The sequence below is a fragment of the Hibiscus syriacus genome, unplaced genomic scaffold (genome assembly GCF_006381635.1).
Source record: "Hibiscus syriacus cultivar Baekdansim isolate YM2019G1 unplaced genomic scaffold, ASM638163v2 tig00110788_pilon, whole genome shotgun sequence".
Classification (NCBI taxonomy): domain Eukaryota; kingdom Viridiplantae; phylum Streptophyta; class Magnoliopsida; order Malvales; family Malvaceae; genus Hibiscus; species Hibiscus syriacus.
This window is the reverse complement of record NW_024062863.1, coordinates 946150-967415: the sequence shown is the minus strand read 5'-3', so window position 1 is coordinate 967415 and position 21266 is coordinate 946150. Positions and strand designations below refer to the sequence as shown.

Below are 21266 nucleotides of genomic sequence, written 5' to 3'. Positions count from 1 at the left end.
TATATCTATTTGTTTATATTGTATTGGTGTTTATTTTATGCATTTTATGGTATGTCGTATATTTGGTAATATATTTATGTAATGTGAATTTATTTATTTATTAACATTTTTGCTGAAGATGATGTTGAATGGGCATAAATACTTACAATTTTCAATTACTTGCCATTTAAAATTTTAAAGTTAATGAAGTCGGTGGTGATTGATATATTTATATGGTATTTATATATTTCATTTTTCATAATTTAATATAAAATATTATATATTTACATAATATTTTTTGGTAAGTATATTTACAATTTTTTTTAATTTATTGATATTTGATTATAAATATATGGTAATCTCATCTTACATGTAGATTAGGGTAATCTATATCCACATATTCTTTAATTAAACTAATATTACAAGTCCAATATTAAAATTTAACAAATATATTTTTTACTTTTTTATCTTTTATCATTTTAATTAATTTAGTTAATCTAACACCATTATTTTTATTAAAATTTGACCAGTATACCTTAGCTTCCAGACTCGAATCAACCACAACCATTACCTTATTGTCACCTTTGTTGTTAATCAATAACCGCCGTCACCTAAGAACTCCACTGTTCGCCGGTCATTTCTGACACAATTTGAAGCTGATTTACGTTGGAGAGACAGTGAGCAGACATGAACTCGAGCCACGGATCGATTAAGACAGTTTTGGTGACCCAGAATGTGATGAAGTCATGGTCATTTTGAGTTAAAATAATGTGGGAAATTTTGATATGCAAGTAATATTAAGGAGAAAGGGCAGCCGATAAGATTTTAGTACTATAATATGGTCATTTTTCTTGCTTGTTCATTTGTTTCGTTGGTGGGGCATTTCCCAGACCGACGTGCCAGCCATGGAGATGATGACCATGGTGATAAATTTAATGTACATACATAACTTCAATAAACAGTTATAATTCGAGAATAAAAATATATCTTTAGCTGACCCTATTTCCATATGTAATGTAATAATGGGAAGGTAGGGTAGTAAACTACCCCAACGTCAAGTTGAAATTAGCTTCCGTAAAAGACTTCCATTATAAATTGCTCTCAGTGAGACTCGATCCCACGATCACAAGGTTAATAATTTTGTACTCTACTAACTGAGCTAGATGTGCAATTTTCTAGAACAAAAATATAGTAGATATTAAATGAATATTTTTGGATACAAACGGACATGAAATCCAATATGAATATTTAAGGGAAATAATCTCTCAATAATAACCCACCAAATCTAAAAGCAAAAGACAGACAATCGATTTCTAAACTCAGTAATATGGTAAATAAATAATCATCCCAAGCTTTAATGCAAGAGATCGGACAAAAATGTATGATCGGCATTGAGATACGAGCCGCTGGCAGCTAAACGGAACGCTAGCTGTTCTAAGTGAGGAGAGTTTATGCAGAAGCACCATTAGGCAACTCGGCAGATTTGGTTGCGCCTGATGGGTTGAGTTCATCCCATGCTTCAATCCATGTCACCATAGCATCTGCAAGCTTGTTGAAGTAGTCGTCGACCTTGCCGAGTTTCTCCTTCACCTGTTTGGCAAGTTCCACGTAGCATTTTTGAACGCTGGTGCAATCCTTCGGGAGGGTAATCGATTGGAAGAACGGGATCAACTCTTCTTGCCAATAAATCCCTTTGTATTCTTTCTTAAGATTCACGAACGGGTTGCTCGCTTTGCTGTGCCAAATGTATGGTAATCCCGTCTTCACTCCCAATCCGAGATGATCGCAAATAACCTGCGTAATAACACGGAAATATGATTAACGGCTGCGGTTTAATAGGAAGCATATATACGGCCGTAGCAACAAAGATAAGGTACCTTAGTGCACCAGCCAGCCCACATATCGTCGTATCGTCCAATAGGCTGGCCATCACCCATGAGTCCGAAGTACATTGCTGGGCCGATCAATTCACGGTTGAATGCGAGGTTCATACCACACATGGGAAAGATGGTTCCTTTCGGTATTGTCATAACAGCATCGACATACCTGATCGGAATTTTAGACATGATTTAGTCTTAGACTAAAGCAAACCAAACATAAATAATGAATCGAACAAATACATTTAAATAATGAATCAAACAAAAACCACTACGATTCGAATCGATTTTCCATTCTAGATTTCTCTGCTAGGGATCATCAACATTGAAAGTTATATGTATTACCTGGTGTTCCTCTCAAGAGGCTTGACAAGCTGAGTCGGTGCATCATAATCCGGGATGTTGAGCCAGAGACCGTGAGACACAGCGGTGGGAGTACCCTCCCGAAGACTGAACGGGTACCCGCGGACAAAATCCGCACCAGGCCGGTACGGATCGTATAGGGTGTTGAAGAAAAACGGAGTGGACGGACTCAAGAGGTTCTTTATGTGATGCTCCAATGCATTAATGTCATTTCCAGATGGATCTTTAGCAACCTGTAAAAAAACCATTCAGATTCAAAAATCAAGTCAAGATCTATAAACAAAACATTGAAATATCACATCAAGATCTAAAGCTTAAAATCCGCATGAAAAACAGTGAAAATAAAATAAACCCAATTTCGAATTTCAATAGTTGATTGAAACTCAGATCTCTGAAAATACGACAGATTAAAAGAATTTAATAAAATGTTGAGCTTACGAAACAATCATCGTCGATGGTATAAATGTACTTCTTCTTGGAAACCATGTAGCCAAAGCACCTACAAGCAGAATCCTTGAACGAGATACAAGAAGCTTTAGGACCCAAAATCCTGTTGATGTCGTTCCTGTTGTAAAGCTCAAAACCGAATCCTTCGGGGACTTTGATGGTCTTCGAAGGATCGCCGTCTTGAACTATGATGAGATGGTAAGGCTGGAAAAACGGTCTCCACATCTCCAAGAAATCCAAGTTCCGAATGGTGGGAATCACGATGTCAAGCTCGTCTTTCAACAGAGGAGCTGGAAAGATAGTCGCTGGATCCGCCATTGATGAGAACTTGGAGTTTCAGAGCAAAAGAAAAGCAGAGTGAAGCAAGGCAAAGCTGAGAATAGATGGGGAATATGGGATGCGGCCATATGTTATAAAGGAGGGAATTATACGACACTTATGGCACGTGCGAAGAAATAACGTGACTGTTTGTAAGAAAACAGCTTAATTCACGTGTACACCTGTCCATAGTCTCCGAAGGTCCGGCTCGATTTATATATTATCCGGGTAAATTACACAAATGATCAATCGATTATAGGGCGTTAATTTATTAAATCATCTAAATATCAAAAGTTACAAAATAGTTTTCTAATTATAAGACGTTATTTTATTGAGTCATCGACTATTAAAAGATATAAAATAATCACCGACTATTTATATTTTCCAAAATTATCCTTTTCTATTAAAAAAATTGACAATCGTCTGAACTAGACGTTAACATGTTGATTAGGATATAATAAAATTATATTTTAATGATATCTATTAGTACGTTTGTTGCTTTCAAGCACTGACTCGACATCATAATGTTTCGAGCACTAACTCGATGACATAATATAAACAAAGAGCCTATAAAAAAATACAACTTAGACAATTCTAAGATCATATTTTATCATATCATAGTCAATATGTTAACATATAGCTCAAAAGATATTCAAATTTTTATTAAAAAATGACAAGTTTGAAATATATAAATAATTAAATTATTATTTTATAACTTTTAATAGTCAATAGATTTATCAAAATAATATTTTATAATTTTTAATAGTTGAAGAACCAACAAAGTAACACAATATGAGAGACCATTTGTATACTTTATCGTATTATTTAATAATTCTAAAATTGTATTTACAAATTCGTAATTAAAATTTATACTCTACATTTTTATTATTATTTATTAGCAGTAAAAGAAAATTGTAATAGTGCGAGACCGACACGGTGACGTGTCCGAAAGTTTAAATCAACGTGGGGGCGACTAAATTCCAAATTCAAATTCAAATTGAAATTCGCCGGTGGGGAGACTTTTATAGTTAAAGGAACAACGAAAAAGTTGGGCCACCGGAGAATACGTGGCACAATAGCAGAGGAAGGTCAACTTTCTTTGATTTTCAGACACGTGCTGGATCTTTTTGGTAGTAGATGGGCGGGAACTGGGGAAAAAAAGTCTCTGCTTTCAATTTCCACGATGAACAAACAAATAAAGGGTGAACTACATGTCTAAACTATTATTTTGGTTTGTTTTGATATGTAAATTTTATTTTTTTAAAACATAATATTTAATTTAAATTTATTTTAGTATCTTACAGTTAAAATTTAATCATAAAATTGATGTATCACTATAAAATAATACCACATAATAATCAAAAAATATCACATCAATAATTCTATTAAGTTTTTAACAATGAGTACTAAATTGAAGTTTAAATTAAACGTTAGTATGACTTTGAAAAAAATAAAGTTTTGATACCAAAATAGAATAAAAGTAATAATATAAGTACTAAACATGTAATTTACCCATAACTAAATAATGTAGATAAAAATACTTTTTAATCAAATTACTTGATTGTAAAATGTAATTTAAAAATAACATTCATTGAAAATTTTACAATAATTATTAGGCATAATACTAAAATTAGCTCCCAACATTTATTAAAATAGTCATTTTACCCCTATTCTATTTTTTGGAAAATTTTAGTCTCCAATGTTTCATTTTAAGGCAAAAAGTCAGCTAACATTTGACAGAATGGTCACTTTATCCCTTATTCTTTTTTCCTTTAACATTTTAGCCGTTAACATTTCATTTTAAGTTAAAAAAACTCATATTTTAAAACATTAATTATGTGTTAACTAATGATTTTCATCTATAGAAGGAACTTTTTGTCTCAAAATGAAACATCGAAGACCAAAATGTTCTAAAGAAAGATAATAAGAGTCAAAATAGCCATTTCAATAAACGGTAAGGGCTATCTTTGGCATTATGCCTATTTATTATGGCAGAATAATTTGTTTGGATCGAAGGAAGAAGTGAAGGCAAGAAGAGAAACTGTATTTTCTTTTCAAAAACCATTCTAGGGTCATGATCGATTCTGTTTTAATCACTGAACAATTTTTTTTTATAAAATAAATCACTCATCTTTCATTTTGATTTTAGGCAAACCACTGATTATTAACTGTTAACAAAATTGCTTACGTGATAAACTAACTAAATTTATATAATAACACATTTAGTCATTATTACTTTTACATTTAATCAATTTTGTCCTAATCGGGACAATAACACATTTGATCCTTGTTACTTAAAACATTCCATCAATTTGATCCAACCACTGAACCGAGTTTATTATTTGTTCATACATATTGCATGCGTGCATACATACAACCACAAGAAATCAAATGCTTACTCTGATCAGCAAGAAGAATTTCTCAGGAATTGTGTAGCATCAATGGCCTACAATGTGAAAAGATCAAAGAGATTCTTATCCTACATTTTCATTTCTTTGCTTCGATTAGGGGCAAAAGAACTTGGAGCATAGTAAGAAAAGCCAAAAAAAAAAGGGTGGGGATCAACTAATAATCAAAGCGAAAGACATTGTACCCTACCAGGGAGATTCTTAGGGATCGGTAGTGCGATAACATATCTTTGGGAGAATTTGTGAGAGCTCGTAATTACATTCGAGGATGATGAGGTCTCAGCCCCATCAGCTTGCCCCCGGCTATGGAACTTGGCGAAACGATTGATGACTGAAACCTTCTCTAGATCCTGACATTCCAGTCTTAAGTCCAAGATTGAGGCTCTTTTGCCCAGACTGCTTAAATACAGAGCAAATATTAGACACAAGGTCATAATCATGATGAGGTTAGGGCAAAACCATAAATACCGCATCAGGAAACAAACTAAAGAAAATAATCTAGACTTGGCAATATTAGACGCGGCATAATAAATGACGAGAATGCATAAATTACCAGGTTCAGTCTAGCCCTAATCAAAATCTTCTTAAATAAAGCAAATCAACGAACCACACGTAATAATGCAAGTCATGGGCTCATGGCTGAATCCTGGAATAGACTGAAATTCAAATAGGGGATGGAACTAGATTTTGTAATCCTAGTGTTTATTTTGTACACAAACACCCTTTTTCCAGAACTCACATTAACTATTCAATTGCAACTTTAAAGCAGTTTGCATCAAATGGATGAGCTGTGACGGAACTTCTTACCACAATGTTGAACTTCAAGATTCATAAACGTATACGGTAAACTAGATAAGATATTATGCACGAAGATACTGGTAAAAAGTTTATGGAAGTTACCACTGTAAAACATTTTCCAGCATCTTTGCCCTGATGATAAACTCTTCTGCAGCCTTTAAGATGGATTGATTTCTCTCCTCCCTAAGCTTTTCAGAGAGACTAAAAGCAGAAAGACAGATAATGAGGAAAAAAACGTTACAAGATAATATGCTAATAAAAAAGATCCCCATATGAGAGACAATAAAAGCAGAGCTCAAGGATTTCAAAATTGATTAACCAGTACTTACATGCTTACACTCTCAGGAGGAGCAGCTGTATCACTTTCAGGTATATATGCCGTGCTGCATGCATCTCCTAAAACTGATCTAGAAACAAAATAGGCCAGAGTCTCATAGTTTTTGATGGCATCTGCAGAAAGAACTACCCTAGGAGGAGCACGGAGGAGCTGCTGCATAAGCTGTGTGGTTGAAACAATCCTTCTTTTTGATCTAAGCACTGGTGGCCACCAATCTTCAAAATTTTCAGATTCATTTTCAACCTGCAATTAAAACCAATGTGTAAGCTGAGAACTGTCAGAGTTTTAAGATGGAATAACAAATATTCAAGATAGTTGACATTGAACACACCTTCTCAATCAATTGACTTGCTGCATGAGCCCACTCCCCTTCTGCCACACTGTAGTCAACAGACAAGTCCAAAAAGAGGAAAAACACGACGATGATGAGAAAAGATAGCAATCAGTTTTTGCGTTTTAGCAAATTACCATTCAGAAATGTTATAGCATTTTGGATCATTAATATGCATAATGTAAAAAGCAATTGCAAGAAATGGAATATTGACTCCACTCACCTGATGTCCTGAGGCCCTTGAGAACCCTGGGTCACTTCTTTATGCCATGGTAGAAACTCGTATATCATACTTTTGAGCTTCTTTCTTCTCACAACCAAATTCTGGTTCACAATATCAGGTGGCAGTGATTGAGGGGAGATAAACTCACTTGCTATTGGCATAAAATTTGAGCTTTGCCGGACTTTTTCCAGAGGACTAGTATCAGTGGCAGTAGTAAACTGCTCACTTGTATGGACATGCAAACTGTCAGAAGACTGACCAACAATGAATGCTTTTTCTGTAGCATTCATAATGGCAATTTTCCGAGCATCATATATGGGCAACATTTTCCCATTTTTAATTGCCCCATACTGATCAAACCAGGATGGAGCCATCTGGGGACTGATCCAAGAGTGTTGACCACTGATATTAGCAGTTGAATTATCAGAATTGGAGAAATGTTGGGAAACATTCCGAACAAATGGCAGCATAGTATTAGCAGACAAATGTGTCTCATGGTTATCTCCTGTATTTGGTAAAGAGCTTCGAATTTGAGAATCTCCAGAAGGAATTAAAGGACGACCAACCAGGGCATCTTCCATCATAGAATTTGATACATAAGATAATTGCTCCACGCCTTGGGAACTTAACTGCTGAGCATCCAACCTAGAGTCTGAAGGTGGACCTTTAAATCTTTTAACACTCCTATCACTAGGATCAACCTCTGTATTTTTCATAGCCTGCACCTGATGCAACAAGGAATAGTTTGGTCTTAAACAACGGCCAAAAGCTTCAATTTCCTTTGGCATACTTGCAGGATTTTGGATCTCATTATTCTTCTGCAATACCAGCTGGGCTTTTGCTGGTTTCTCTTCTCCAACAAAGCTTTGTGGTTTAGCACAGTCTGCATGGAACTCAGATTGGCTACTATTTCCTGTCTGAGCAATTTGATCATCTAGCTTCTCTGTTCCGGGAAGAGTTGTTCCCGAGTTACTATGGGGATCCAACAAATTTTGCAAGGTCAGAGAAAATTTAGCTCCTAATAGATGTTCTGGGGATGAGACACTGGTCCGTACATTCAGCATTTTCGTTAAAGCATCTTGCTGAGAAGATTCAGCAGCATATGGTTGAGAAACTGACATAGCCTCCAACACTGGAAACTGAGGGCTGGATCACGTGCATGGTTTTGGTTGCCAGTGGAACTACTTGGGAAAGAAGTCTCGGAAGAAAAGTCATTATCGGGAGAAGTTTTGGGTATATGAGGTGCTGATTTCATTCCCAATCGAATAGTTTGAGCTCTCTCAGAAGAGTCATCAATCTGCTTCAAATGAGATGCCAACCCATCAAAAGTTGCATTGAAAGATTCATCGGGTGTTACTTGTCTACTGGCACCAATAGCATGCAGGCTTTGAATATGACCTTTCAAATAAGGATAACCAGAGGTAAATCCAACAGACGTTTTCCTGGATATTATGTTGTGAGCCTTTATTCCTAGTATCTTCACGGGTTGCTCCATGAGTTGAGGACTGAATAGAAGCTGTTGGACCCACCCATGTATGATCCTTCCTTCCTAACTCAGAAGAGACATGAACCGAATTTAAAGAATTAACTCCTTGCAGAGAACTCAGATGAAATTACTTGATCCAGAACAGTGAACCTTCGAGATGGAGGACCCAGTTTTAAACCAAAACCCTGAGATGCAGAAGGTTTATTATACTCGAACTGGCCTACTGATCCATCAGAAGTTTCTGCATCTGGCATTTCAGATGATTGATTGCGATCAGAAGAGCTTAAGTGTGTTGCAGTACCATGTTCCCTTGTCTGATCGACCTTTTGAAAAAGCTCTAACATATTTTTACTGCAAAAATTTGGAATACTCGGTGCACAAAAAAGGAAAAAAGAGGAAACCAGCACAAAAGTAATAATAAGGAAAGCAGAAGAGCTGGCAGTACCAAATAAAACAAAATTTCAAATACCAAATGATGATGATGATGATGATGGTGAATGAGTTTTTCCTATCATAGTAATACAATTCAAACAATTTCTTACATCTAAGTTACATCCATAATAAAATTTGAGAAAATCAATGTTCAAGTCAAGCTAAAGATTGAGAACCACAAATATTCACCTACCTAATTGGTGCTGTCTTGTTTGGCACAAAACCAACAAAAGATTTCTCAGGCGCAGAACAACGGTTTGAACTTTTGGAAGGTACCTCATCTGCTTGAATGCCCTGAAAACAATCCCCATATGCAGAGAAAAAAGTTGATAAAAGAATGACCAAACAAAGGAAGTTGGAAATTTCACGCTATTTACATATATGACCGAGCAAAGAAACTAACCTTCTCAGTGTCTGTAGACTCTCCAGCAGCATGACAAGTATATTTTGACTGCCCATAAGAAGGTTCAACCTCTGAATCCAGATCCTCCATAGGATGATACTGAAATTTACAGGTTCTATAAGGCTTATGACTAGCTTGAACAGATGACTTCTGTTTTCCTCCCAGTGGATCATTCGCATCTAACCAGACATTGTCTCTAATGCCACTGGTGGACGTATGCTGGGATAAGTTAGAGCGAATACTGTCACTTGAGTTTTCTTTTACACTAAGGTTATCCATATTTGTTTCAGACACTCCCTTCTCCAAATAATTATTTCCAGATGAATCCAAAGTTTGAGGGATCTTATACAGATTTTGCTGATATTCTGCTTGCACCCCGCTTTGTCCAGAGTTTACTTTAGAATTAATACTTCTCCAGAGAATAAGATTTTGGCTGTTTGGAAGTTGCTGGCTACTCTCATTGGTGACCCGTCTTGTTCTTGAATCTGTTATTGCGGCAATGTTGCCCTGATCAAAACCTTCCTTATTCACTTCTGGGCTTCCGAAGCCAGAATTCACATTCCGTGATTCAATATTAGAATAAGGAACAGGACGATCAAGAGCAGAACCATGACCTGTCGCATACATAGAACCTCCGTTATCATTATTCTGAGAACGTTGCAATGAGCTTTCAGTATCTCGACTTTTTGCAATGGCACCACCACCATGTGATGCAGATTCAATGAAGTTCCAGTTGTTTGGCTTATTGTGAATCTGACCACGAGGATCATATGCAGCTATTCCTTGGGAATTTGAAATGCTCTTTGCACTTACTTGCACATTAGGACCCTGAGCAACATTCCCTAAGCATTGAACACTTTCAGCTACATGCTTTTGTTGAGGGCTCTGATATAACCATTTGCTTCGTTCTTCTGTTGATTGTTGAACAAATCTACGAGGGGAATCATTTTTCATTCTCCTTGTCTGTTCATTTGCAATCTGGGCTCCTAATTGCTGAACCTCAGAAACACTACAAAAGTCAAGATTGATATTGACACCTATAGACATGGGTAAAGGTTTAGAGCTCAGTGTCAAGGCATTGTGGAAGTTGTCATAAGCCCAAGGGGATTGCTGTTTGCTGCCATCATTGAAAATTGATGCTGGCATGCTTCCACTTGGAGGTTCGCAATTCTGCAAATCTAAACCAATCCACTCTTCCTGTACCCCTATATCGTTACTGGATGTTTCTGCTACAGCAGACTGCATAAGAGCACTCCAACTTCCACTTTGCAGAGAAGGAAATCCCCCTAAAGACTCTGTACTATCCAACGCTGAACCCAGGTTGGTGCTCTTTCCAAAGACATCCCACATACTGTCATCTGAACCAAACAAAATCTTTTCTTCAGTTGGGTCCAGTGTAGCCACATTCTGGGAGGAGGAAACCTGAATTGCTGACTTCTCCAGGGATGTTTCTGGAGGACTGCAATGATCTCTCCTCTGGGGAGACTCCTGCATCACTGCATTTTTTGGCCGGATAATCGTTTGCTGTAAGTTTTCTGAAAGAAATAGACTATTTAAACCTTGAGCAGTCACAGCACCAAATACATTTTTATCCTGATCACCTTGTCTAGAAACCAAAGTTCCATCTTGCAAGCCAACTTGATCTGAAAACATAGCATACTGATTACCTGGAAAGGAATTACTGCTGGCTGGCACCTGCTGCATTAAACCCTTATCCAGTTGGAGAGAAGAGTACTGATGTGGAATTCCACTTGCACTACCCGTAGAAATCCCATAAAATGATTGATCAACTTGTTGAGGAACCAAACCCATCAAATGCTTCTGGCCTTGCTCAGGGGAAAACATACGTCCACCAGAGGATCGCTGCATGGCTGAAGAGGCACCATGTTGTAGCCAATTTGCATTTGGTGACATGTACACAGGCTGCCAGGTATAATTTAAAGCATCACGGACAGGAACACCATTGATTGGAACTGGACAGAGACCATCTGATACCTGTCTAGCAACAGCGGAAACCTGATCCGTAGAGCTCAACTGCCTTGTTTCTGGTAGGTGAAAATGTGACTTTGGAAGTTGTTGTCTCAGTAATTCTCGCAATATAGCATGTTTCTGTAGCAGCTGCATATCAGTCATTCCTGATTGCTGCCTCAATGATTGGACAGGATGCTGTCCACTAATCTGTTGTTGTGCTCCAAAAAATTCATAATTTTTGCGAGATTCAGTGGATTCCAACCTCAATTGATTCTTTTGATGAAAATCAGGGCCATTTCCTATTGGTGAATCAAGAACTGATAAACTTCTAGGTGCCATATCCACTCCCAATAAGTTTGTTTCCTTCTGCCTTGCCTGGAAAGACTGATGCCCTTGATTATAGCCATTTGCAATTGATGATTGGTTTTTTGATTGAGTTCTAGCAATTTCAGGCCTTGGACCTGATTTTGTGAAGTTCAGCCCATGCAGCAGGCTTGAAGACTGACCACTATGTCCTCTGTCAGGCTCTGCTAATGCCAAAGGAAAATATTATAGTGTCAACTAAAATGTGGTTTAGAAGTATGTAACAACAACGAACTAAGACCTTGGAACAATAATTGTTGTACCAGAGCAAGTAGAAACTAGAACAGTCCAAAATGCATTAATTATTACCTAATTGATGAACACTTGAATTTTTCAAACTGGAAACAAGAGGTCCACCAACTTGTCTCTGGATTCCAACCCACAAACTGTTAATTAAGCCAACCTGTGATTGATGCTGGTCCTGGGAGAAACTCTCTTGGCCAAGGAAATTATGGATCCTGTCCCCAATTCCATTACCAGGCATAGGTAATCCAAGCCAAAATATATTTCAAAGATAAAATTTTGGGAGAAGAAAATTACTACCTGCAAGAAATAAGAACAATGTTAAAGTTTTCACATGCCTGAAATTCCATTACGGAGACCAAAAGTTTGAAAACTCAACCTTATCTTACATTCATAAAACCAACATATCACATCTTCATGGAAACAAAAATTAAAGCAACAATTCCACTTCTATTTTCTTCATTTCCGAAGACAGTGTACTGACAAGTATTAAAATGTCGAAAAAAGGGGAATCCACCAAACATATAAAATAGCAGCTGGACACAATATCAATAACTAATAAGCTTCAAATAAAACTTATTCAATAAAACAATTCTCAAAATTCTTGAACCATATAATATTTTTTTTTTAAATCTTTTAATTTCGAGGGTGTGTTTACTCTTGGATTATTAAAACTGACAGTAACAGACCTTGAATAAAGTATGCAACCAATTTTGTTGACAATATGAAAAACACAAGAAAGATTTGCACTTATTAAATTTATATCTATTTGGTTCTCGGTAAAATAAATCATGCTTGGCATTTTAAAAGAGCATGCTTCAAAGTTGACAGAAACATACCCTAAATCCACACTATTTATTTGAAAGCCCATGGTGACTTATGCGGCTTCTTCATTTTGATGCCAAATCAAAATATTAGTTCGGTGTGAAAAAGAAGTCATGTTATAATTATTTTAATTTTGAGAAAAAAGAGAAATAACTTATTAACATTCAATTTTCACCCTATCCCAGTAAAACAAATATGCTTGATGTAAATATCTTTCCTTCACCTAGAAGTAAAGAAAACAGAGATGCCTTCCATTCTGTTGTATGAAACTACCAAGACAAAAGGAGACATAAATCTATTTCCTGTATGGAACAAGAAGAGGTGAAGAACTAAGTACCAAAAGCGCGGTAGCACACCGAACAAAGGTGAATTATCTCACATTATCCACGGATTAGTCAACAATGTGAATGACCACACATTTTTTCATATAGAACCTCCACTTTTTGGCAATCAATCTAAATTCTCAAAGCTTGACATTCTCCTCAAGTTAACTACTATAGGTCAGCCATTTTCATGAAACCAAACCAGAACTATATAACAAATAACTTTAGTTCCATTCGAACTTTTTCTAGCCCACACTCATGTGCATTCTCAAAGCTTATTACATGGCACCTCAACACAACCAAGTAAGCATAAATTAAAAGACGATATTATGGATATAAATTTCCATGCATTAAGGCAGTCAATCTACCGAAAGGTTTTGCTCTGAATTCATCATCGGTGGCAAGTTGTTCACCCATGAAGAGAAACAAAAAAGAAAAATCAAAAGGCATCAAAGACTACCATAGCAAGCTCAATGAAGTCCAAATACAACAAAAATGAGTAAAATTATTCTATAATTTAGTATTACTCTCAGGGTCCTTATTACATATTTGTATAGTATTACAAATTGTAAAATATTTATACATTTTCTTTAACAAATTAAATTTATAATATTTATATAATTTTTTTATAAAATTAAAAATATAAAAAGGGTTTAATGAAAGGGTAAAAAATTTTTAACCCCTGAACTTCATATAAAATTTTAATTATAGATTTTTTTTTGTAAATATAAAATAATTTAAGGATAAATTTGTAATTTAACCTTCGAATAATTTTTATTATTCAATAACAGAGATTGATATTTTTGAAAAAAAATAAAAATTTAAGGGCATTTTAGTCCAAAATGCCGGTAATGTTACAATACCTAAAGGAAGGGAGGTAATGACATTCCCGGTAATATATCCCAAAAAATCTATTATTGGTAATAAAACATTACCGGGAATGAGATTCCCGGCCAACCAAACATGGGAATGTGAGATTCCCATGGTATGTGAATCCCACAATCTTTGAACCAAACACCCCTCAAGATTTTGAATATGTGTTAATAGATTCTTAAAGTTTTATTTTTTATTTAACCTCTTAAATTCTTCTTTCATGTTATCATATACAATAGATTGTCATATTAATATCATAGATCATCATATCAATAAAATTCTATTAAAAATATTTCAGATTAATAATATTTATTTCTAATAATTAAATTTTTAAATGCTAAAACTGAGACTGTGTGCTAAATCGATTTGATTTAATTTGGTTAACCGACCATCTCTCTTCTATCCCTCTCAGCTTCGGCTTCAAACCTCACCTTCGGATCCAAACCTCATTTCGCTGCTCACCTCTCTCTCTCTCTCTCTCTCTGATCGTGGAAATTTTCGCACTAATTAATTCACTTTATCTCTCTTCAGCTAAAAGAATCTCCTTCGCTTTCAAACCCTAACTTTTTGGTTTTTTTCCCCACAATTTTGACACACTTCAAGATCGATTTTTCGAGCTCAATTTCGAAGGCTTCTCTACGTTACTGTAAGTTCAGTTATCTTCATTTATCCAGAAAATACAATGTCTATGTTTGTCTAGCTCATATCGAGATGCTGAATATGTGTTAGGGCTCCGGTGTCCTAGGGCTGGGTAGTTACGTTATCTGTGTTGTCGTTTTAGTTGGGGTGGGATTTGCTTGCTGTTGTTTCGATCTTTTGTTGCCTTGTTTAGAAATTTGAGTTTTATTCACGTAATGTTTGAGTATTGGCGTCTGTTTGATTGCCTAGAAAATTGGAGGATACTGAGGGAATTTTTACTTTGAGCAACTGCGAAGTTTAAATTGATCAAAACATATGATTGTTCTTCTCTTCACACTGTGAAATACTATAATTTTTTTCATGCTTATTTTTTTCGTGTTTTTATTTTTAATCTAGTTTCCTACATTTCACATTTAGTGGTTGCTTTGGTTGCTTCTTGAATGTTACTCTCATTTTTGTTGTATTTGGACTTCATTGAGCTTGCTATGGTAGTCTTTGATGCCTTTTGATTTTTCTTTTTTGTTTCTCTTCATGGGTGAACAACTTGCCACCGATGATGAATTCAGAGCAAAACCTTTCGGTAGATTTTCACATTTTTAATTTTCAGTATCTTCTCTCTGGCATTTCTTGCTATTGTCCTTTGCATTTCCTGCTTCGTACTCAAAGCATCCCGTTATTCGCTTTTGGGGCTTCGCTATCTCACTCCCTACTTTGTTTGAAAGCTCACGCTTACAGATATCTCTCGCGCTCTCTCTATCTTAATCTCAAATCACCCACGAATCAGGTACTTTCGATAATGCTTTCATCCCATATATTTTTTCCAGTCGATATCCGTTTGATCTACAGTATTTGATTGATATGCTAATCGACTGAAAGATTGTGCCTGTCTGTTGATTTTTTTTGGATAATTTAATTTTATTACCCTAATAGCAAACCTGCTACAAAAAATCAGCGTTTGGATACAGTGAAACAACCTACTTACAAAAAGAATCAAAGACCACATTATATCCCAATTCTTACTAAGAGTAATGTTAACATTATCATCTCTATTTAAGTTCATATTCCATAACTGTAATCATACAATATCCTTAATGGCACGGAACAGTTCTTGTGCATTTTTAGATCGGCCTTGAAACAATCTTTTGTTTCTTTCATCCCACAGAAAGTAGATAGTAGCATTAAGTGCTATCTTCAAAATCGAAGTGAGCAGAGATTTTCCTTTCCAAGAAGAACTTGCCCACGCACAAAAAGAATCCCATGTTTGAGATATAAACTGAAGGCCAGAAAGAGAGAAGAATGATTTCCACAAGAAGTCTGCCATAGGACATAGGAGGAACAAATGGTCTCTTGTTTACAGAGGATCATCACAAAACACACATTTGCAGTCGTTGATAAGCCCCATACGGTGGAGTCTATCCTTTGTAGGAAGTCTATCAAGGAAAGCCATCCATGAGATTAAACTATGCTTAGGTATATGCAGAGGGAACCAAATAATTTTCTGCCAGGGAACTAGAGGTCTCTTTTCCCAAATAGCCTCCCAAATGACACTCACTTTCGTAGCTCCAGCTGTCAGAATAGGGTGAGCCTCTGGTCTCAATTTAAGGAGTTTCTTTAAGCTCCAGCTTAGAGATGAATGGATATCAATATTCCAGAAGTCCTTATCTTTGAGGACATAGCATTAATCCATGCCACTCATAGTGAACCTTCACCTGCGAGAATCTTTTTAATAAGAAGGAGCATACAAGCTTTGTTCCAAGTCTTAATATCTTTGATTCCAAGCCCTCCCTCAGATTTCAGGAGACAAACATTGTGCCAACTAACTCTAGCTCTAGATGCTTTTTGATCAGCTCCTTTCCAAAAAAATCGTGAACATAATTGTTCAACCTTTTTAAGAACAGAATGAGGCAGGAAAATTTGTCTACACCAGTAGTTGGTAAGACTAGATAAAACAGTTCTGATTAATTCCAATCTTCCTGCATAACTGAGGGATTTAGAAGACCAATGATACAACCTTGCTTTTATTTTATCAATGAGGGCCAAACAATTCTTATCAGAGAAAACAGTTCTGATTAATTCCAATCTTCCTGTTGAATTTGGTTGTTAAATCTGTTTCATACTTTTTCATTTCTGTAAAGTTTTTTTTGAGCCTTCTGCTTTGAATCAGTCTTAGTTCCTTTTAGATGGAAAGAACTATATACATGCCTTTTTATTTTTTAAAAATAATTTGTTTTTAGTGATGGGTGTTTATTGGTTAGTCGTTTATGGCTTGAAAATCTGGAGTATAGTGTTTAATGGTTGAGAATTTATGCTGAGGACTTTAATTACTTATGTTAAAACAAATATATATTAGACTGTGAGGTAGTTTTATGGTGGAAAAAGGGGTTTGTTTCTTACATCTCTATGTCTTCATGTTATGGTTTATTTCGGTCAAAGTTGTCTAAGAAGTTGAATATTCATATTCGAATTTCTTCGGCATTTTTGGGTTACGCAAACATTTTGATGATCCCTACTTGTATGTTTTAGTGTAATTTCTAAATATTACTTGCAATAAGTGCTTTTTTCATGTTTCCTTTATGTCGTCATCAAACGATCCTTAGTTGAAGTTTCATTTATTGATTCCTTGAAAATTATGTGCAGATGGCCATGCAGGAAGGAAGTCCTGCCAATATTCATACTCCTAGTGCTCAAGTTGTTGGAAATGCTTTCGTGGAGCAGTATTACCATATCCTTCACCAATCACCAAATCTGGTGCATAGATTTTATCAAGATTCAAGTCACTTAAGTCGGCCTGATATGTACGGCAACATGACTACAGTAACAACAATGCAAGTAAGTTTAGTTAGGAGTAAAGATAATTTTCTATATGAGCGTGCATGAGCATACTGTTATCAAGAATTCAAAACTGTATGGCGTCTGTGCAGGAGATGATGCTTCTAGACTAAGCTGGTTGCAGGTTATTGAAAAATTTGTAATAAAGTTTATTGAAAATTTCTTCAAAAAACATGGATATTTATACCATTTTAGTTGCATATGTTAAACTTTAGTAATGGATATTTTATCACGTGTTTGCTTCTGGAGACATTTTATATAATAATATTAAATTTTATAATTTGAATACTTTTTTTTATATAACCATAACTTATCTTTAACATGGTTTTATTGACTAGTCTACTTATGTTTTCTCTGGAGCAGGCAATTAATGAGAAGGTGCTATCGCTGAATTACGAGGACTATGCAGCAGAGATAAAAACTGTGGATGCTCAGGACTCTTTTGAGAAAGGGGTCATTGTAGTGGTAACTGGATGCTTTACGGGGAAGGACAATATTAGAAAGAAATTCACTCAAACCTTCTTTCTAGCTCCACAAGACAAAGGCTACTTTGTCTTGAATGACATTTTCAGGTACATTGAAGACACGGAGTTGCAAAACACTGTTCCGGTTAATGGTGTCAGTGAACAGGGTTCAATATCTGCCCTGAAACCTGAACCAGGTTTGACCTGATTCATTTTTTTGTAATTTGGTTATGTTTTCTCTATGCTCAAATCATGGAATTGCTTTAAATTTTGCATCCAGGGCCCTCTCATGACCATCTTGTGGAGGATCCATTAGCTAATCCGGAAGAGGAAGATATTAATAATGGTGCTGAAGTTTGTGACCCTTCAGATGAGGAGGAAGGATCGGTAATTGAAGAGGAGGTTGTTGTACCCCAAAACATTGCCAGTCAGAATGAGAGTGTTGTGGCTGATGATTCAGCTCCTGCGGTTCTAGAAGATGCTCCAAAGAAATCTTATGCTTCAATTGTGAGTTAATGTTAACTCTTTTTATTCTCTATTCATGTTTTGATGGTTCTTTTGATGTATAACTGAATTTACTGAATTGTATATTAGGTCAAAGTGATGAAAGGTAGTGCATCATCTACCCCTGTCCATGTAACTACCAGAAATGTGAGGGCTGCACCTGCAGAGCAACAGTCAACCGTTTCTGCAAAACCTGCTCCAACAACACCATTGGTGGCTGTTCCTAATAGTGATAATGCAGTTGAAAGTAGCAATGAGAACGAGGAAGGTAATTGTTAATTTCATTTATGACGCATGATAGTAGAACAGTTGTTCTCTGTGTTGTTCCAACTCTTCATTTCTCATGAAGTATCTGTGTCCAACGTACATATGGACATGGGTATGGTGATATGACCTTTTAATCCCCCAAATACATTGAAACATTTAAAAAATAAATAACATACCCGTTTTGAACAAATAACGATATTTGACACTTACATTTTTATCCGAATATGTTGTTTTCTTTATTGATGAAGTTAGATCCAAATGTTTTCTATTTTAATCAATTATCCAGTAAGTGAGTAAAGATGCCATACTTGATTTTGGCATGCTTAATTTTATGTCATACTGATTTTTCTCTTTGATATGCTTGATGCGTATTCTTTCTTATTTTAAAATATAAACCTCGTGTGCTTTGTTGCCTAAGCTGAAGGACACTCCATATATGTGCGGAATTTGCCTTACAATGCAACACCTGCACAACTTGAGGAGGCTTTCAAAAAATTTGGGCCCATTAAGCACAATGGCATCCAAGTCAGAAGTAATAAGGTTAACTAAGATATCAGTTTGGGCTTCTCTTTCCTTTTTGACATTTCTAGTTCAAGTTCTCAGTTCTTACTGTTTTTATGCGTTTCTTGCTTCCTGCAGCAGGGATTTACTTTTGGTTTTGTTGAATTTGAGACTCCGAGTTCAGTGCAGAGTGCACTCGAGGTATCGTCTCATACCTCTTATCACTCCTGTTATAAATGTGGTGCCATCATGATTACTATTGTGTCACTCTTCCATTCAATCACCTATTCACAATTTTAGTCTACCAAACAAATGCTGTATGTGTGGCGAGTATGCTAATTTATTCCTCTTAAGACTGAAACAGAAATGTACTTGTTTATCAGATTAAGCTCTCTTCAACTGTAGGATTTCCTGAAACAAGAAACAGAACACAAATCCTTGATCAAATTTCTTCCTAGTGACAGTATGATTGAATGGATTGCCTGAATTGTGGGCCTTTCGATCACTTGAGAAGTATCTGGTTAGATGATTCTATCTAGAACTTTCGTCAAGAAAACATTACCTTTTGTGTATGTAATTAAATCAGCTAGTCCAAAAAATAGATACAAACTTGAAGTCTGATACGGTGAATATGTTCCTCCGATTCTCTCAGTACATGGAAATCTTGGAATAAAGGAAAAAAATTGCACATACGGACATACCTGTGTCTAGCATTTCCGAGTCCAAGTAACATAGTTGGCTTCTCTTTCATTTCTTTTGCTACTTCTGGGCACTATATAGCCATGAAACAGGCACCTTTACCGAGTCTTGTACATTTACATCTGATATTCTCCTTAACCTTATGTATCTTTCACTTTGTACTTATATGCAGCCTTGTTGAATTAAGTTGGATTAAAATATTAAAAAAATCAAAATGTTAAATTTTATTTAATGGACGTCATAAAAAGTACACTAATGAGTATACCTGGTCTACAATTCTAAGATTCTAAATCGAAGGTTTAATTACAATCATCCTTTATTTTCCCCTCTCTCAGCTGTCACTGATTTTGTGGCTAAACTTAACTATGATATTAATCAGGGACCTCTGCTTGGTGTTTTATGTGAATATTATTTGAATTTAATATTGTGCTGAATGGCATTTCAGGCCTCGCCGATTACAATTGGGGATAATCAAGCCGTTGTGGAAGAAAAGAGGACAAGTACCCAAGGTAATTCAAATTTCATTTGGAAGAAATGCCTTTGACACTATTTATTAAAAAAATCCATTTTTACTAATAATATTTTTGCATGTGTTCAAGTTTTTAGTTGATCCAGTGATTGTACTTAGATTAGGCAAATATGTTCTCAACTAGGTCGCTATTATGCAATATGTTCGTGTGTATATACTTGAGAAAACTGCTTCTTTTTGCAGTTGTTAGCAGTGGAAGAGGTAGGTATGCATCAGGTAAAGGTGCCTTTCGGAGTGACAGTTTCCGTGGTCGAGGGAACTTCGGCAGTGGCCGAGGAGGAGGCTATGGCAGCCGCAGGAATGAATTCAGAAACCAGGGTGAGTTTTCGGGTCGACCCAAAGGTCCAGGTGGATGGAACGGAGACAGTTATCAACGGGCTAATCAGAACGGAAGGGGTGGCCGTCAAGGTGGGGTCCCAAAACCCTGATTTTATATGTTTTCAGACATTAGCTGAGAAAGTGACCAGATTTTTTTGACAGTATAAACAACGATTAGGAGCTAAAGATTCAAAGTTTTTTATCTTCACAAATTTCATCGGTTATGAATGAGTTAAATATTTTTTATATTCCTTGATATCTTTGATGGCTCTCAAATCTTTCCTTATTACATACATTTATTGACGTGAAAGCATCAAACAATAGCTTATGCGTGAATTATAGGCGGTGTAACTAATCTTAGCCATAAGAAGCTTGAGTTTGACTGCAATTAGTGGCTCGAAGTTCGGATAAATTTTAATCAAGTTCGAGCTCTTTGAACCAGACTTGATGGGGTTTTTCATTCTAACTATATACATGTTTGTTTCATACTAAATATAATGTGAGAAAAATGAAAAA

At 35.9% G+C, this 21266-nt stretch overlaps 4 protein-coding genes across 8 annotated transcripts; 1 reads left to right on the top strand and 3 right to left on the bottom strand.

Annotated features, from left to right (window-relative positions):
* Nucleotides 1-1413: 1413 nt before the first annotated feature.
* Nucleotides 1414-3043, bottom strand: LOC120140693 (probable UDP-arabinopyranose mutase 2). The gene is made up of 4 exons (XM_039155669.1): nt 2658-3043; nt 2202-2452; nt 1857-2025; nt 1414-1773 (listed from the first exon to the last, which is right to left on the bottom strand). Exons 1-4 carry the CDS (start codon nt 2982-2984, stop codon nt 1429-1431), a joined length of 1092 nt encoding a protein of 363 aa, XP_039011600.1. The 5' UTR covers nt 2985-3043; the 3' UTR covers nt 1414-1428.
* A 2482-nt stretch (nt 3044-5525) lies between these two features.
* On the bottom strand, nt 5526-8510 carry LOC120140689. Of its 2 annotated transcripts, XM_039155665.1 has the most exons (6): nt 8160-8510; nt 7082-8099; nt 6859-6907; nt 6520-6770; nt 6296-6391; nt 5526-5791 (listed from the first exon to the last, which is right to left on the bottom strand). In XM_039155665.1, the coding sequence occupies exons 1-6, from the start codon at nt 8200-8202 to the stop codon at nt 5557-5559; spliced, it is 1692 nt and encodes a 563-aa protein (XP_039011596.1). In that variant the 5' UTR covers nt 8203-8510; the 3' UTR covers nt 5526-5556. The 2 variants fall into 2 exon arrangements, with proteins under 2 accessions (XP_039011596.1, XP_039011594.1); XM_039155663.1 differs by lacking the exon at nt 8160-8510 and having other exon boundaries at nt 7082-8152.
* An 18-nt stretch (nt 8511-8528) lies between these two features.
* LOC120140688 lies at nt 8529-12284 on the bottom strand. Of its 3 annotated transcripts, none has more exons than XM_039155661.1 (5): nt 12046-12284; nt 10017-11900; nt 9403-9887; nt 9193-9293; nt 8529-8918 (listed from the first exon to the last, which is right to left on the bottom strand). In XM_039155661.1, the coding sequence occupies exons 1-5, from the start codon at nt 12218-12220 to the stop codon at nt 8666-8668; spliced, it is 2898 nt and encodes a 965-aa protein (XP_039011592.1). In that variant the 5' UTR covers nt 12221-12284; the 3' UTR covers nt 8529-8665. The 3 variants fall into 3 exon arrangements, with proteins under 3 accessions (XP_039011592.1, XP_039011593.1, XP_039011591.1); XM_039155662.1 differs by having other exon boundaries at nt 9403-11748; nt 11835-11900; nt 12046-12121; XM_039155660.1 differs by having other exon boundaries at nt 9403-11900; nt 12046-12283.
* Nucleotides 12285-15232: 2948 nt separating this feature from the next.
* LOC120140692 (nuclear transport factor 2-like) lies at nt 15233-21008 on the top strand. 2 transcript variants are annotated; one of them, XM_039155667.1, is made up of 9 exons: nt 15233-15423; nt 17277-17468; nt 17832-18129; nt 18213-18439; nt 18527-18704; nt 19122-19243; nt 19343-19405; nt 20349-20412; nt 20616-21008. In XM_039155667.1, the coding sequence occupies exons 2-9, from the start codon at nt 17277-17279 to the stop codon at nt 20858-20860; spliced, it is 1389 nt and encodes a 462-aa protein (XP_039011598.1). In that variant the 5' UTR covers nt 15233-15423; the 3' UTR covers nt 20861-21008. The 2 variants fall into 2 exon arrangements, with proteins under 2 accessions (XP_039011598.1, XP_039011599.1); XM_039155668.1 differs by lacking the exon at nt 15233-15423 and having other exon boundaries at nt 19346-19405.
* Nucleotides 21009-21266: the final 258 nt, after the last annotated feature.

Bases quoted from the DNA above. Each gene is read 5' to 3' on its own strand.
- LOC120140692 (XM_039155667.1), top strand. From the start codon at position 17,277: ATGGCCATGCAGGAAGGAAGTCCTGCCAATATTCATACTCCTAGTGCT. The intron at 17,469-17,831 runs GTAAGTTTAGTT...TCTCTGGAGCAG, and splicing joins CTACAGTAACAACAATGCAA to GCAATTAATGAGAAGGTGCT. The intron at 20,413-20,615 runs GTAATTCAAATT...TTCTTTTTGCAG, and splicing joins AAAGAGGACAAGTACCCAAG to TTGTTAGCAGTGGAAGAGGT.
- LOC120140693 (XM_039155669.1), bottom strand. From the start codon at position 2,984: ATGGCGGATCCAGCGACTATCTTTCCAGCTCCTCTGTTGAAAGACGAG. The intron at 2,026-2,201 runs GTAATACATATA...AATTCCGATCAG, and splicing joins CCTCTTGAGAGGAACACCAG to GTATGTCGATGCTGTTATGA. The intron at 1,774-1,856 runs GTACCTTATCTT...GTTATTACGCAG, and splicing joins GGGCTGGCTGGTGCACTAAG to GTTATTTGCGATCATCTCGG.
- LOC120140688 (XM_039155660.1), bottom strand. From the start codon at position 12,220: ATGCCTGGTAATGGAATTGGGGACAGGATCCATAATTTCCTTGGCCAA. The intron at 11,901-12,045 runs GTAATAATTAAT...TGGCATTAGCAG, and splicing joins TTCAAGTGTTCATCAATTAG to AGCCTGACAGAGGACATAGT. The intron at 8,919-9,192 runs GTAGGTGAATAT...AAATTTTTGCAG, and splicing joins AACAAGACAGCACCAATTAG to TAAAAATATGTTAGAGCTTT.
- LOC120140689 (XM_039155663.1), bottom strand. From the start codon at position 8,145: ATGCTGAATGTACGGACCAGTGTCTCATCCCCAGAACATCTATTAGGA. The intron at 6,771-6,858 runs GTGTGTTCAATG...TTTTAATTGCAG, and splicing joins CAAGTCAATTGATTGAGAAG to GTTGAAAATGAATCTGAAAA. The intron at 5,792-6,295 runs GTGGTAACTTCC...TCTGTATTTAAG, and splicing joins ATGCTGGAAAATGTTTTACA to CAGTCTGGGCAAAAGAGCCT.